At 20.6% G+C, this 17,103-nt stretch overlaps 2 protein-coding genes and 1 non-coding gene across 8 annotated transcripts; 1 reads left to right on the top strand and 2 right to left on the bottom strand.

Annotated features, from left to right (window-relative positions):
• Positions 1-17: 17 nt before the first annotated feature.
• Positions 18-89, bottom strand: TRNAQ-UUG (transfer RNA glutamine (anticodon UUG)). Its single transcript has one exon. It is a non-coding gene; the product is annotated as a tRNA-Gln (tRNA).
• Positions 90-2,834: 2,745 nt separating this feature from the next.
• On the top strand, positions 2,835-12,187 carry LOC100864549 (uncharacterized). Of its 4 annotated transcripts, XM_086910270.1 has the most exons (9): positions 2,835-3,375; positions 3,445-3,587; positions 3,685-3,708; positions 4,190-7,566; positions 7,732-8,260; positions 8,378-8,596; positions 8,776-8,902; positions 9,037-9,108; positions 10,358-12,187. In XM_086910270.1, exons 1-9 carry the CDS (start codon positions 3,282-3,284, stop codon positions 10,882-10,884), a joined length of 5,112 nt encoding a protein of 1,703 aa, XP_086766396.1. In that variant the 5' UTR covers positions 2,835-3,281; the 3' UTR covers positions 10,885-12,187. The 4 variants fall into 4 exon arrangements, 3 of the variants coding, with proteins under 3 accessions (XP_086766396.1, XP_086766397.1, XP_086766398.1); XM_086910271.1 differs by lacking the exon at positions 3,685-3,708; XR_015292623.1 differs by lacking the exons at positions 9,037-9,108; positions 10,358-12,187 and having other exon boundaries at positions 8,378-8,686.
• On the bottom strand, positions 11,765-16,815 carry LOC100865463 (WD repeat-containing protein 13). Of its 3 annotated transcripts, none has more exons than XM_086910278.1 (5): positions 15,385-15,530; positions 14,973-15,193; positions 14,238-14,908; positions 12,803-13,095; positions 11,765-12,722 (listed from the first exon to the last, which is right to left on the bottom strand). In XM_086910278.1, the coding sequence occupies exons 2-5, from the start codon at positions 15,052-15,054 to the stop codon at positions 12,476-12,478; spliced, it is 1,293 nt and encodes a 430-aa protein (XP_086766404.1). In that variant the 5' UTR covers positions 15,055-15,193; positions 15,385-15,530; the 3' UTR covers positions 11,765-12,475. The 3 variants fall into 3 exon arrangements, with proteins under 3 accessions (XP_086766404.1, XP_086766405.1, XP_012341050.1); XM_086910279.1 differs by having other exon boundaries at positions 15,469-15,520; XM_012485596.3 differs by having other exon boundaries at positions 14,973-16,815.
• Positions 16,816-17,103: the final 288 nt, after the last annotated feature.

Below are 17,103 nucleotides of genomic sequence, written 5' to 3'. Positions count from 1 at the left end.
TTAAAAAAAAACTAGACAGGTCCCACCGAGATTTGAACTCGGATCGCTGGATTCAAAGTCCAGAGTGCTAACCATTACACCATGGGACCGATACAGTGAACATTTTTATTATTATTATTTTGTAGTATAATTATTTATTTTGATATATATAGATATATCTATAAATATATTAATATATACATTTTTCAAAATTTTTTATTATATTTTAATATTATTAAAAAATTGTAAATCATATATTATTAGTATTTCAAGTATATAAATCTAAATAATAAAAGTTCTGCTAGATCATAGATATAAATTGATATAAATATGCAATTCATAAATTTGAGCAAACATAATATAATAATAATAATAAAATAAGAAGGATAATAAAACTATATAAGAGAGAACATAAAACTATTCTTATTTTATTTCCATCTTGATTCATTTAATGAAAAATTTAATTATTTATAACTTAATAAACAATTAATTTTATATACTAATTGTTTTTTTTTATCTCTAGAATGATTTTCTAAAGATGTTTCAAAAATATATATTTATAGCCTATATATTCTTATATATTCAATATTTCATATATTTAATATGGGTATTTAAGAAAATAAATAAATAAATAAATATATATATATTAATTTGATCTATACTATTTACTGAATCAATGATTGATTTATATTATTTAATAATATATATATAATAAATATAAAAACAGTGAATATAAAATAAATACGAAAAATGTTTAAAAAAAAAAATTTGTTTACAAAAATATGTATAGTTTGGTATGAGAAAATATATTAATTAGTATTAATAATTTTTATGAAAATAAATGTTTATAAATCATATGAAGGTCAATTTTATCTTTTTAAATAAAACTCACTAACTAACTCATTAACTCATTAACAAAAAAATATTAATCTATATATTATAAATATTATAAAAATTAATTGAAAAATTATTAAAAAATATTTTAATTTGAATTTTATGAAATTTATTATATAAAAAACAAAGAAAGTATGAACGTATTGCTATGTATCATTTGATTTGTGTTTTTTATCCTATATTATATTTTGCGAGGTTATTGTTTTAGAGAAATATTATAAAATCAAGAATGTACATATTATAAATTATATATATTATGAATTAAAACACATTATAAATAAAAATGATAAAAATATGTTTAATTTTTATTCTATATTCTGACACGCCAAAAAAGTAAATAATGGATAAAAAGATAAAAATAAAGTAAAAATTAAAAAATACTATCTCTAAAGTGTCACAAATGAAAATATAAATAAGAAGACTAAATAATAAGAGAAAAATAGATAAAATAAAAATTGACTAAAAATGGGAAATCAGTCATCTTTTAAATATCAAAAATATTTCTTTAAAACATCATCTTTAAAAATACTTAAGAGATGGCGTTACTCTTTAATTTTTACTTTATATCATCTCATGAAAAGATGTCTTTGGATCTTTCTCAAGAGATGGTATTGATGGTAAATTCTTTATTTTTCTTTTATTATTTGTTCTTTTATTTATATTAAATTTTATTTCTGGTTTTTTAGAGATGACGTTAATTGCCAAATTTTTACTGTTGCATTATTTGCTCTCTTTGTCTATATTTATTCTACAAAATTTACAGATTATTATTTCTGATTAGTTTTATTATCTTTTTTGATTAAAATCTAATAATTAAAATCAATTTCGTGTTGTCTGTAGTGAATATATAAATAAATTTTATTGGCATTACATTTAAATCCATTTATAAAAAAAAGTATATCATAAATTAATTTTATCTTCATTATGTTGTAATAAAAAAATATAAACTTAATTTTTATTTCATATTTTATTTCATATTTCATATTCATATATTTTATCTATTATTCGTAATCAAAAAATGGATATATATTATACATGAGATATGAAATAATGAAATAATATATCAAAGAAATTATAAATAAAATATAAATAAGTTTCTAAATTAATAAATCTTTTTTTTAAATTTAACGAAAATTTTAATGAAAATGCTTTGAATAATATTAATAATCAATATCAATAATTTTTAATTTGTCTAAATTATAATTTATATTATATATTATATAAATATAATTTTTTATATATATAATTATAACAAATTTATAATAAAAAAATATATTTTCTTATGTTCATACATATTTAATTATTTAAAATTATTTAAAATTTCTCTAATAAAATTTAAATAATATTGCATATATAATACTATTCTGCTATAATATTATTCTGATAAAGAAAGAATGAATTTTTTATTTATTCAATAATTGTGTATTTATTACATTATTATTTATTATTTATTACATATTATTTATTACATTATTATATCATTAAATTATAATTTTTAAAACATACTCAATGTTAGAAATTAAAAATTAAAAAATTAATTAATTAATTTTTTTAATTAAAATAAATATAATATTTTTATAAAATAATTGTTTTTGCATGACTAATTAAATTTAGTAAATCTATATAAATATTGTTGTTGCATTTAATTATTATTAAATTTTTTTATATATATATATTATTTTTATTATATACATATATTTTATTTATATATTTATATATATAACGTAGATAATTGAAATGCATCAAAAAAATTTAATAATCGTGCATCAAATAAATTTAATAATATAATGATAAAAATGAAAATTTTTAATTTATTCATTCTTATAATTTAATAATAATAAATGTACACATAATATAGCGCTATAATATATATATATATATATATATATATCATAATTTAGAGCAATTTTTTTAATTTTTTAGTCAGAATATACATATTGTATTTATATTATGTTTGAGATAGAAAGAGAGCAATAGATAGAATAAAAAGACAAGAATAGAACTGGGTTTGGCAAGCGTGGTGATTTTACACCTACCTTTTAACCGGACCGTGGCTGATTGTATTGTATTCGTTTTACGATACGTATCATGCTTGGCCCAGGTGGTTTCCCTAAGAAAAGTGTATTTCTATTTTACATATTATTGCAACACTTCATCATTGCTGTGACAAATTTATTTAATAGCATCCTGTATAATCGAAGCTAGTTCTCAATAGTTTTAGATATCAGAAATATGAGATTACGAATAGTTGTGATATATGTGTCGTAAAATTAGAACGTGTTATAATCTACTAGATTTTTCACATTTTACAGTCATGCATTTTTTAAAAAGATATAAATTTTTAAAAATGACTTAAATAGACTTTAAGAATGACTTAAATAGATCACGATCATCAGTTTCAATGCGCGATGGTGAATATTATATTATGTTGGATATGTTGGCTGTTTTGGGCGGGTCTTCCGATTATTACAGCCTATCCCGTATCATCGTCTCTACGAACAGGTACTTTAATTGTATATTCAATATTTATTTTGATCACGTTATTAATGAGAGGTTATTTTGCTTTTATAGATTTATCATACAATCATAGTTCATCAAAATGGGAACAATACTGGATACAATATACTCTTGGTCTTTTAAGTGTAACAGCTACAGCATTTACTTTAGTTGGCTGTCTTTGTTGTCGAAGACCTAGAAGACCTAAAGGATTTCAAGTAATTAATTGTCATTTTTATATTATATATAATAAATAAAAATCCTTATTAAAGTTCCTTATTATCTAAATAATAACTTATTCATTACTAATTATAGGACAAAGCAGAAAAATGCAATCAGGTAAAATTAATATCACAAATTTTTTTAAAGATTTAAAGTTATATTAATCTGTAAATTTTAGTAAAAATTAATAAGAATATCAATTTTTTTTGTTTAAGTATTTGAAATATCATTTTGCAATATGATTTTAAACAAAAATTTTTTTTTATGTTTCTTTTACATGTTTATATATATTATTAATTATAAAGTAATAATAATTTATGTAATTATTATGAAAATATTTTATAATATTTATATGGTTTATATTTTATGAATATAAGAAAAATAATTAATATTTACTTATATTTAAATATAATAATCATGTATATTACAAAAAAATATTTTTTCTTTAAATATTTAAAGAAGTAATTACATGTATATTATTTATAAATTATTATAGTATATAATGTAGTTTAATATATTTTAATTTTTTTTTAAATTTTTAATTTTTAATTTTTTGTAAAAGTATTTAAAAAATATAAATGTGGTTTTTTTGTTATAGGAATTCAAAGATGGAAACAATATTGGTCAAGAATCAGTATTTGAACATTCTCTTGAAGGTTTGGAGTTAAATGTTCCACATATGTTAGCTGTTTCAGAAAGAGTACAATTTGATCCTTTACCTGTAGAACATATTATATCTGGTCCTAAAAATATTTTAAAACCAAAGCCATTACCTTTATCATCATTATTTTTTGAGAAACATGATTCTGATTCTAATACTTTGCCAGAATATTGTCGTGAGTGGTTTGATGCAAAAGATTTATGTGTATCTAGAGAAAAATTAAAATATTTAAGAGAGATTGGTCATGGTTGGTTTGGAAAAGTTGTAGAAGGCCGTGCAGATTTAGAAGGACATAAAAGAACTTCCAAAAATGGTGGTGTTGTTGTGAGAATTCTTACAGAAGAAGCTACTATGAAGGAAAAAGCTTGGTTTCTTGGTGAAGCTACTCCATATTTGAAATTACATCATCAGAATATCTTAACTTTGATAGGTTTTTGTTTAGAAACCGATCCATATTTATTATTATTTGAATCATGTTCAGTAGGTGATCTTAAAAGTTTTTTGTTATCAAATCGCGATAAAAAGTCTCAAGAAGCACTTAATAAAGAAAATATTTTAATTCGGATAGCATTAGATATTGCTGCTGGCTTAAAACATATGCATTGTAATGGATTTGTACATACAGATTTATCTGCTAGAAATTGTTTAATAGCATCAGATTTATCAGCAAAACTGGGAGATTATGGAACTGGTGTAGAAAAATATCCTGAAGATTATTATGTAGTTGGAGATCGTGCATTACCTATTAGATGGTCAGCACCAGAAAGTGTAGAATGTACTGATACAACTATTGAAACTAGAGAAATTACATCTCAAGCAAATATGTGGAGTTATGCTATTTTTCTTTGGGAAATTATTACATGGGGAAATATACCATACCATGATAAGAGTGATGAACAAGTAATTCAAATGCTTTTACATTTAAAATTAGATCTTTCATCAAATGGTATACAAGTATTGCAAACATACCTAGAAAATTGTCCATCAAATATATATCAAGCAATTTATTTAAGTTTAAATTTAAATCCACAAAAAAGACCAAATTTGGATGAGGTAAGACAATTTCTTTTAAATGAACATATAGAATATTTGGATTTTGAGCAAAGATGGGAAAATTTACGAGTTAATGCTAAACATGTCCGAAGTGCAAGTTTGCAAGATCTTAGAGGAAGTATTGATTCAGATTATTGGACTACTATTGTTGATGATACACCACGTCAGTCATCATTTCGACTTGGACCTAGTGAATTAGTAAAAAATGTACCAAGTATTAAAAATATTATTCATCATGAATCAAGTTCTGAAACTGAAGAAGAAAGTTGGAAAGGACGAATTGAACAGGGAGTTTATACTGAAAAAGTAAAACAAAAATCTAAATCTGTTACTGATTTAATGGTTCTTGTACATATCGATTTTGATTCTGATGTAGAATTATCAATGGGAGCTCAAATCTCAGAAAAATATGGAAAAAAAAAATTACCTGCTACTGGTAGTGATAGTGATCTTAGACGTAATATTCATACAGACGAATTCGATGAAACATTAAGAAAATTACGGAATCCATTGCCAAATAATACTTCTAATAAAATCAGGATATTAGATACTTCAGAAAAGCCAAAATTATTGACATTAACCATGGATCAAACTCAAACTCCAATTTTGAGATTAGCTTTAAATAACAAAGAATTTGATACTACATCTATTGTAAATACAATTACAGAAGCACATAATGACAAACATGTACTAAGACTTCTATCAAAAGGAGATCCTAATCTTCCTCTTTTATGTTATGTACCTGATGATAAATCTTCTGAAATATTAAAAAAAAATGATAAATCTCAATGTAACTTATGTACATTTAAACATGAAAATACTTTTTTTTCTAACAATTGTTCAATTAATTGTGGAACTGATGAAAATACTTTAGTTGATGTTGCACTTTGGAATCATGCATTAGATTCTGCTTTAGAAAAGAAAGTACCTTCTTTCTTAGATGAAGATGAATTTAATGAATATGCAGAATCTTTATCTAAACAAGAAAATAATATTGCACCGGAATTAATTGTAACTATTGAATCATCAAATACTTTGCAATCTCAGAAACATTATAGACATAATCCAGATAAATTTTCCAACGAAGAAGATATAGACATGAATCGGAGATGTTTATCAAATGAAGATGAAGAAGAAAGAAAACAATTATCTACTCCTGATGATGAACAAAGTTCTGATTCTGGATTTAGAGATAAAGAATCTTGTGAAGAAGAAGAAAATGTTTATGCTTTAATTCCATCAATTTCTACTAATGATTCTACAATTAATATACCAATATATACTGAAGAAGAACAGTTACAGATTTTATTTGAATTAGATACTATTCTTGATGCAGAATACTATGCAACATTTCCTGGATCTGAAAGAATGACAGAAAATTTATCTTCAAATAATCATATAGAAAATAAAGTTATCTGTACAAATGAAGATGAATCTGATTCTATTCATACTGTAGATACTATAATTGAAATAGATAATAATGAAAATCTTACTTCTAATATCAATTTGGTAGAAAGTAACATTGTAAAGCCAATATTAAATAATGAACAGACAATTCAATCGGAAAATGTTAAAATTAAAATTGAGAAAAATATTGAGGTAAAAGATTTAAGTGATATTAATTCTTCTTCTCAACAAACAAATTTAAAACATTGCAATATTGAAACAAATATCAAATATTTCAAAGAGCAAAAAGAATTAAAATATTTACAAAATAAAAATGAAAATGAAATTAAAATTAAAAATAAAAACGAAATTGAAAGTAAAAATGAAAATGATATAATTATTAATGCAAATAAGTATGAAAATGAAAATGAAATTGAAAATAAAAATGAATATGGAATTGAAGACAAAAATAAAAATGAAAGTGTAAGTATAAATAAATATGAAAATAATAATAAAAGTGATATTAAAAATAAAATTGAAAATGAAAAAGAAATAGGAAAAATATATGAAAGTAAAAATGAAAAGGAAATAGAAAAAAAAAATGAAAATGAAATTGATGATGAAGACAGTTCTACTATGAGTTTACATAGTGATAATTCTTATGTATCATTTGATATAGAAGAAGAATTTGTAACAGCAATTCGAAATGAACTTAGAGAAAAATTACCTTGTGCTCAGATGTCTGTTGTAGAACCATTAGAAGTTCGTGATGATGATAATCCTATATCTAAAGATATAGACAATAAACATTGGGATGATGATGATAATGAAGAATCTTCTAATCAAGGTAGTGGAGGAGTGGGTATTTCAATAAGGTATTCATTTTAATTTTTTAGTAATATAATAATTTATAATTTTATAATTTTAATAATATAATTTATTGATATTAAATATTAAATAATATTATTTAATATAGTAATTATAATTTATTTATTATTTAAAAAACAAAATTTGAAAATTTGTTATTATTTGTTATTTAGGTATAATGTATATGACTCTCCCCTTAGTCCAATTCAAGAAGAAAGAGAAAGTACTCTTACTTCTGAATCATTAATATCAAATTCTAGAGATACATCAATTGCTTCAAAAGAATCTGTTGCTTCAGATGATGTATTACTAGTTGATACTCGAACAAATAAAATGATTTTATTAGAAGGATTAGGAGAAAAACTGCAAGATGATGAACGAGATACAACTAATGGAGATTTGTCTGAGGAAGAAAATTTAGATTATAATTGTTCGATAATTCGTTCTCGTGATGATAAATCGCATATTATAATTGCAAGTTGTGGAGCACCTTTACCAAGTCCAGAGGAGGAATCTAAATGGCAACAATTACCGCCATCTTTTCCATTACCATTACCTTTGGAAGATGATTTAATGTCAACAAGTTTTGGAACAGATCATGGATGGGGCAGTCAGGATGAAGATGAAGAAGAAGAAGAGGAAGAAGAGGAAGAAGAAGAGGATGAAAATAATAGTTCTAGTTCTGGAGAATTTGTTTGGAAAGTAAATACATTATAAATAAAAAAATTAAATTTATTAATAAAAATTTATTATTTATTATTAGGAATTTATTTTTCATAATTAATTTTATGTTATTAATTAGAATCATTTTATACATAGAGATACAATGAACCACATATGGAACAAATTCAAACTCGAAGTTATTTAAATAATAATGAAGGGGTAATATTAGATGCTGATGTTGAAGATGAAATAGATCTTGAGGAAGAAGGAGAGGATGAAGAGGAAGAAGAAGAATTTACACCATCAGCTTGGAATGCAACATTAGCGCCTCATCGTTCTGCATTAAGATCTCCAGATAAAACATTAAAATCTGGTGTAAGTTTTATAATAGTTATATTTTCACATTTTTTTTAAATATAATAATTTATAGTTTTTTTTATTTATTTTTGCTGTCAGGATGAATCGGTGGGTATATTCTTATTTAGCAATATTCTTTATGTACATTATATATTACTACACTTAAATAAATTTTGTGCAATTGTTAATTTTTTCAGGATCAAAAAAAAAGCGTGTGGTTTAAAAAGCAACGTTATCATTGTGTATATGAATATCCTAAAGAAACTCTAGCTACAGAAACTCAAGGAGAATCAACTACTACTTGGGAATCTACTTCATATAGTGGTAAATTTATTTTTTTCTTTAAAAACATTATAAAAATTATATTAAAATTGATTTATTTTATATATATATATATATATATATATATATAATATATATATATATATATATATATATGTAATTTTTGTTTTGTTTAGATTGGGAGGAAATGATAGATGAACCACGTTTAGATTTGTATCCTCTTGATTATGATGATGCCCATCATTCTGGTATGTTTTAATAATATATAGGATTTTGTATATAGAATATTAAAAATATATTAAAAATATATTAATAATATTCATGGAATATTATTGAAAAATCGATTCTAGAGTCCAAAACAAACATAAAAATTATTTATATAAATAATTTATACAAAAATATCAGTTATTAAATTATAATAAATAAGCAATTTAAGTTCGTATTTCTTTTATTTAAACTTAATAATATTTATTTAAATAGATTACCTATAATTTAATATAATTTAATAATAAAAATTTATATACATTAACTTTTCCGTTTGATTTGGAATTCGATATTTTTAAAAATATCGAATATATATATATTTATAATATATAATATGTATATATTTATATTATAAATATATATTATATTTATACATTAACTTTTCCGTTTGATTTGGAATTAATTTTCAAAAATATCGAATATATATATATTTATAATATATAATATGTATATATTTATATTATAAATATAATATATATTTATAATATATAATATGTATATATTTATATTATAAATATAATATATATTTATAATATATAATAAAATTTATATATATTTTATAAATAATTATAATATATTTATAATATATATATTTTTATATAATTATATTAAATGATAATTATATTGCATATATGAAATATATTTTAAATATATATATATAAATATAAAACAAAGGAAAAAAATTCATATATTCTTTAAAAAAAAAGGAATAATTTTTTAAATTGAATTAAATGATTTGAATTTTTTTGAAATATTAAAAAGAAAAAATGTTGTTATAAATGCAAATAATTAAAAATATTCAAATATTCAATTTTTTTATGTGTCAATTAATTTTAATAAACTTTATATATAATATAATTATATTATACATATGTGCATATGTAATTTATTTGGATCTACAAAAACACATTTTTTTACAAGCATATTTCAAATTTTCATTATAGACTCGTACAACAAAAATTAAAAATCATGACAACTTTTTTTTTATAATAATAAATTTCGATAATGCTAATAATTTTTTTATACATTATTTACTAAATTTAAGTTTAATCTTAATATTTCTTAAAAATTCAAATCTGTTCTAATTTTAAGAAAGTTATTCTGTTTTAAAAAATATATGAATACTTTTTTCCTTTACTATATATTTTTACTGCATATTTTTGAAAAATTTATTATTATTTTCTACTTATATCATCAAATTTATTATATGAATATTATATATTTTATTTATAGGAAATGAAGAATTTTTTGTAAGCAGTTCAAATCGTCCATTTCAATTTCAAACTAGTGAGAGTAAATATGTAAGTCAATTTTTTCCTGGTGCATCTACATCAATGAATGAAGAACAAGATGAAGATGATGATCAACAAGGAATACCACAAAATGGAATAGAATTGTTAAATGATTGTAGTCAAAATCAACAATATCAATTAGGAGAATTAAGACATACTAGAGATCGTTTGAAATTGAATTTATCTACAACTGGTGCATCTTTTGTTTCTACTAAACAAACGAAAGAAGATGATGTAAAACAATTGCATGATAGAGAAAACATGTCAGAATTCTCGCAAAATATAAACTTACCAGAGGACCAACATATGCTATCAAATTGTTTAAATTACAATATGTTACCAACGGTGCCTCCCAAAGACATTGAAGAAAAAAAAAAATTTAATTCGACTTCTTCAAAAAGTGCCCAATGTGATACTCAAGAAAAGATTGAATCTATTGACAAGTGTAGTGTTTTAACTCATGACTAACGCATTTCGAGGACGTTAATAAAATGTTAAAAATATAATTTAGCTGAAGTCCGTCCGAACTAATTTTGTTGCAAAAGTACAGTGATTATTCAACGAATTCACTATTAAATGAATCTCGAATTATTGTACATAATGTGTAACAAATTTTTATTGTGGCTAAAATGTAATCGATTGTCTTATAGTGTTATATTTTGATTTATTGTATAGAAATATTAATATAAGTAGAGCTTAATATTGATAATTAATTTTTTATATGATCAGCTTCATGATGATAAAAAAATATAAAAGAAGACAATCGATTTTTAAAAGCTACAACTATTGAATAATTTCGTTTCATATTGTAAATATTTATTAAACTCATTCAGTACATAATTGTTATCAGAAAATTAAAATTGTAAGTTATTAATGTTATTATTTTCATTGATATATTATTATTATATTAATTTTAAACTATTGTTATTTTTAAATAACGGTATATTTTTTTGATATATTTCTATTAATAATAATATTAATAGAAAACAGCTCTCTATTTTAAAGTATTATAATGTCAATCAAGGGACGGTACTATAATTAAGTCTTAATTTTTAGTAAAAAAGTGTATAATAATTAATGCACGAATAATTTGTTATAAATATCTATTATATTGTTACTTTTACTAGAACTGTGATGGGCACAATTTGTGCATTTTTATTTCAATTAATTTAATGAATCAAATTAGTAAAATTACAAATTTCATGTAAGTAGCAAAAAAATGTTGCCGTACTTCCATTGCATTCTATTTCCAATAAATTTAAATGTTCTTGAATGATTTTTCACATATAATTTGTCTTTAATTGTTAATATTCAAATAATTTTTTATGAAATAATATTCTATGAAATGTAAATGCACAAAAAAATTATTTATTATAAAAATGACAACTATTATGACAACTATTAAATTTACAATATTTATTTGAATATAAAAACGAAAAAAAATAATAATATATTAATAATTATAATTTTTACGAAATTTTCAATATAATTATAACAAAATATAACGGCAGAATAGATTAGATTAATATAAAAAAAAAAATATTTAAAAATATAAATAACATCAACATATTGATATTTGCATTGATATATAATTTCATTAATATATGTGGAATCATACATTATACTATTAATAACACTGCATTTATTGTGCAGTTTTACTACTATTATAATTATTATTATCATTATTGATAATGCTAATTCTGTGCTCATAATAGTATATTATAGAGAACAATTAATATATTGTTATACAAAGCAAACATTGATTTAAAAATATGTGTTTCATTGTTTTTATTTCCTATTCCATTATGACACATTACATAGGAAATATTTTAATTTTATATATTTCAACTTTATTAATTTTAGTTTATTTTAGTAGAAAATGATAAAAATTTGATATATTGAATAAAATTCAGATAAAATAATTAATTTTCTCAAGTTTTAATATAGATAAAGAAAATTTAAAATTTTATTATAAATATTTTACTTAATAATTATATTAATAATTATTTTTATAAAATATTTGTATAATATTATTTTATGTTTGTATATTATTAAAAATTTATATATGACGTTGACGATTACGCCATAAAATAATAAGTCCTTGATAATCTGCAGAAGCAAGAAGAGATTCATCAAAATTAAAGGATAAAGCAATTGTAGGTGTTGCATGACCTTGAAGTCGATTAATTTTCGCTGCTTTGCCCTTTCTTGCTGAATCTAAGAGATGTATTGTACCATCCTCAGAACCAGTAGCTATTAAACATGTTTCCATTTGTGGGCAAAATGTTGATTTCACAAAATATTGTCTATAAAAAATTTATAAATTATATTTTGTTATAATTTTAAAAAATGAAATGTTTATAGTAATATTTAAATTATAAATTACTTATGTTTTATGGGATATTTTGTCCACAAAGATAGAGAACCTTGATTATCAATAATATGATATAACAATACTATATTACAAGCACTGCTCACTAAAAGTGCTGGCCATGGAGCATCTTTTGAAAGCCATGAACGCCAAGAAAGACTACTTATCATTCCACCAATTTCTTGTACTCTTTTTAATTTTGTTAATCGACCTGATCCTGGTTCTAATTGAAATGACATGATAATTCCTCTATCATTTCCAACCCATATTACTGAACCACCACTACCTTCACAAGTTAATGATAGAATCTAAAACAAATGTTTTTCTTTTTATTTATTTAATTAAATGTTTATTTTTAGATACAAAAATTATTTATTAATTAAAAATTAATTAATGAATTCTTTAAATCATTTTTAAAATCATTGAATAATACAAAATTATTGATATCAAATGCATTTTATTATATAGATCATTTATTTTTGACAAATTTTATAAGATAAGAGAATAATATTTATTTTATATATTTTTAAAAGATTTAAAAACTTAAAAAATTTCGCAAAATTTAATAAATAAAAGACTATTTAGAAAAGAAGTATTTTATTAGAAATATATTAAAATTTTAAAATTACTTTGAAATCTAATTTTATAGTTTGATATTTTATTTTTATTATTCTTATTACATATATATGATATCTGAATTTAAATGTCAAAACTCAAGAGCATATAGGATAAATTATTAAAAAATATTCTTTAAATATTTATTGTTTTCTATTCTGGAAAAATAAGAAAAGAAATAAAACTTTCCATTTTTCTATTTACTTATTGATATTTATATATCTAATATTGATATTTCTATTTATTATATTGTTCAAAATGACCTTTTCTGGTAATACAAGTGATAATATTAATTGTAAATGTAAATAAAACTGTTAAATATTACTCTGATGTAATCTGATATATTACAGCTACAATTTCATTTTTTAATCTCTTGAATTAATTGACATTGAATAAATTTTTTCTTTTAAAGTTCCTTACATGAAAAAAAATCTATGGATATAATGTCTGCTAAATGATTAATATTTATAAAATATCTCTCCAATCCATTATTATGAATAATTTCTGTTCAACTAGACTTGAACAATTTTGCCAAAATAAATTGATCAATCATCCAATTAAAACCACATTTTAGATTATACAATGACAAAAATAAGATGAAATTTTCATCTGAACTTATGAAATAAAATTATAAATAGAAATACCATGAATGCATAAATAATAATAGAAAAATGGAGAAAAAAGTAGAGTTTATTTTTTTTTTACGATTTTCTTTAAAATAAACAAATTTCTAAAGCAATTTCTTTTTTTTACTTTATCAATCCCTTATATCAAAATTTTGATATTTAAATTTAAAACACTAGATTATATATTATTAAAAATTAAAAAAACTAACTTTTCCACCAATTTTGTAAGAACCATTATATATACCAGTAGATATATTTAAAATTTGTACAAATCCCTGAGAATTGCCAGCAATAACTAAATTATTATTTATAGGTATAAATCCACAACACAAAACTTCTGCTTGCTGTTGATCATTAACAACTCTTAAACAAGTTGGATTGTTTTCTGTATCCAAAACATTCCAAAGTCTTATTGTGGCATCCAAAGAACATGAAACTATAAGATCATTACTGATACTCCAATCTAATGAAGTAACACCTTTTTTATGACCTTCCAATAAGGCTATTACTTTTGGAGGAATACTAATAACATCACATATAGATAGTAATCCATCTAATGATGCACAACATAGCTTTGATCTATCATTATTTGCAAATTTAAGCATCATTACTGGTGCATTGTGTTGATCAAAAACATGATGCACTCCATCAAATGCAAAACTTTCTGCAATCGATTTTCGTTGTATGTTATAAAGTTTTGTTTTAATTTCTGATCTTTCTTCTTCTGTTGTATAATTATTAAAACTATTTTGTTCTAAATTTTCGCCATAACGTAGAAATAACAATCTTGCTCTCAATCTAAAATAATTTTCTCTAATTTTTGAATTTTTACTGAATTTTTCCTTTAATAATTGATTTCTGCGGCGAATATAAAGCATTCCTGTAATTATATTATTTTTTAAATTTATATATTGAATTGTATCACGAAACATATATGTACAAACCTAAAGTGGGTAATTTGTTTACACGTTGTGCATTGTATTTAGCATCAAGAGCAAAAACTTGTTGATGCCACATAGTAACCATTTTATATGTATTTTATAGAAGAGAAGAATTGTAAAAACTCAATATCAAGTATTAATTAATTTATTAAAAAGAAAATTTTATTTGTTAAGATTTAACGTTACATAAACATTGATATCTAACCTATTAAATAATCTTTGATCTGTAAAAAATTTAAAGATACAAATGTTTAAAAAATATTTGTATCACTTATTCTTTTTTAGATTATTATCTTTTTCTTGATTTATAACTTAAAAACACACATTATATTGATTTTATTTCTATTAACATATTTTAAGAAAATTTTATTAATTAATAAGTTTTCACTTATGATATAATAAATTGATACTTAACATTGATATTTAACATTTTTTAAAAATATAATATATTAAAAATATAAAATAATATAAAAAATATAATATATTTAAATTGATTTACTTTCATTCACTTTCATTTTTGATTGCTATATGAGTATATTTATATACTACATATATAATTTTGTTTATTTATATATGTATAAAACATTTGTATAAATGTATATAAATTAATTTATATTAAATTTTATATTAAATTCTGAATTCTGTTTCAAAATCAAAATATTATTTTTTTTATGTATTTTTATAAATAAAAATAAATAAATATATAATATAAACTATTATTTATTTTGCAATTAAAATTTTAAAATTCATTTTTATTTATGTTTCTTAATAAGTAAATAATAAAATAAGTTAAATAATTTAAATTTGTTAATTTTGATTTGTAAAAAATATAATAATGTAATAATTTATTATAATTTGTATATATTAATTAAATTTTATAATTAATATTAAAAATTTTAAATCTCATTAACTAAAAAAATTAATTATTTTATAATCAATTCTGCAAAATTTCAAACTTTCAAAATTACTTATGTAAGTAATTAAAGAATTTAAAAAATTCTTCATAATGTAATTTTAAAAATCTTTAAAATTATACTATAAAATTAAAATATTTTACACATTTATATTGTATAAATATTACAGAGTTCCTTTTAATATATTTATTTTTAGATATTCATATTTATACACAGTAGTAGCTATTTTTTTATTAATTATAGCATTAATTGTGCGATGTATTTTATATTTTCATTTTGTAAGTTATTATTTAATAAAAACAAAAGATATTATCACTTAGTTAGTAATTGTCATAAGGAACTGCTTTATTTAAACTTTTAAATATATTCATATTTTTTCATTTTCTGATATATTTTGAATTTTCTTCTATTTTCCTATTATATATTACATTTGATGTATTTGATAAACTTATAAAGTGAAAATGTTCAAAAATATATATACAAAAAAAATATATATTTGTATTGACTTTTTTGATTAGTAATCTTTGAAATGATTATTTATTTACTTAAATATACTTATTTGGAATAAAAAATTTATAAAAATGTTTTAAAAATATGGAATTCAATACATGTATAAACAGATATATAAAAAATATATATAATATATAAATTATTTACTAACTTAAAAAAAATTTATGTAATTAACATAAATACTTTAATATATTTTCAATTTTTAATGTTTATGTAACATAAATACTATAAGTTAAAACATTTAAAAAAAATTTGTTATGCTTGAAAAAGAAATGAAATATTTATTAATTAATAACTTTAAATTGAATCATATATGTATATGTAATAAATAATGTTTCTTAAAGAAAAATTTTTTTAAAGATAATATGTTTAATATGTAAATTTAAATTTATTAACTTTTCAAACAATAAACTTAATTTCTAAATTAATTTCAAAATTAAATGATAAATTCAAATTTTAACGATAACATTTAAAATTATACATATGACACATGATATTCTAATCATTTAAAATTATACATATATTTCAAAAGCATTTTTTGTATAGCACAATATTTTATAGTCATTAAGTCATTAGCGTTATACAATACAGTTTTGAAATATCCTATATAGTTAGGATGATAGAATAATTTGTTTCCAGAAATCATTTAGTTGACGAAATTGATCATTTTGTTAATAATTTATGATTATAGATTTACATTTTTATTGTTC

Source organism: Apis florea, unplaced genomic scaffold (assembly GCF_048593485.1).
Source record: "Apis florea isolate Af1SG1 unplaced genomic scaffold, ASM4859348v1 contig_3170_pilon, whole genome shotgun sequence".
Classification (NCBI taxonomy): domain Eukaryota; kingdom Metazoa; phylum Arthropoda; class Insecta; order Hymenoptera; family Apidae; genus Apis; species Apis florea.
Note: the sequence above shows the minus strand (reverse complement) of the source record. Positions and strands in the feature narration are given on the sequence as shown.

Excerpts from the sequence above, each read along its gene's own strand:
- LOC100864549 (XM_086910270.1), top strand. The coding sequence starts at position 3,282 with ATGGTGAATATTATATTATGTTGGATATGTTGGCTGTTTTGGGCGGGT. Across the intron at positions 7,567-7,731 it reads GGAGTGGGTATTTCAATAAG|GTATAATGTATATGACTCTC; the intron begins GTATTCATTTTA and ends TTTGTTATTTAG. Across the intron at positions 9,109-10,357 it reads TGATGATGCCCATCATTCTG|GAAATGAAGAATTTTTTGTA; the intron begins GTATGTTTTAAT and ends TTTTATTTATAG.
- LOC100865463 (XM_012485596.3), bottom strand. The coding sequence starts at position 15,054 with ATGGTTACTATGTGGCATCAACAAGTTTTTGCTCTTGATGCTAAATAC. Across the intron at positions 14,909-14,972 it reads AAACAAATTACCCACTTTAG|GAATGCTTTATATTCGCCGC; the intron begins GTTTGTACATAT and ends ATATAATTACAG. Across the intron at positions 12,723-12,802 it reads AAATATCCCATAAAACATAA|ACAATATTTTGTGAAATCAA; the intron begins GTAATTTATAAT and ends AATTTTTTATAG.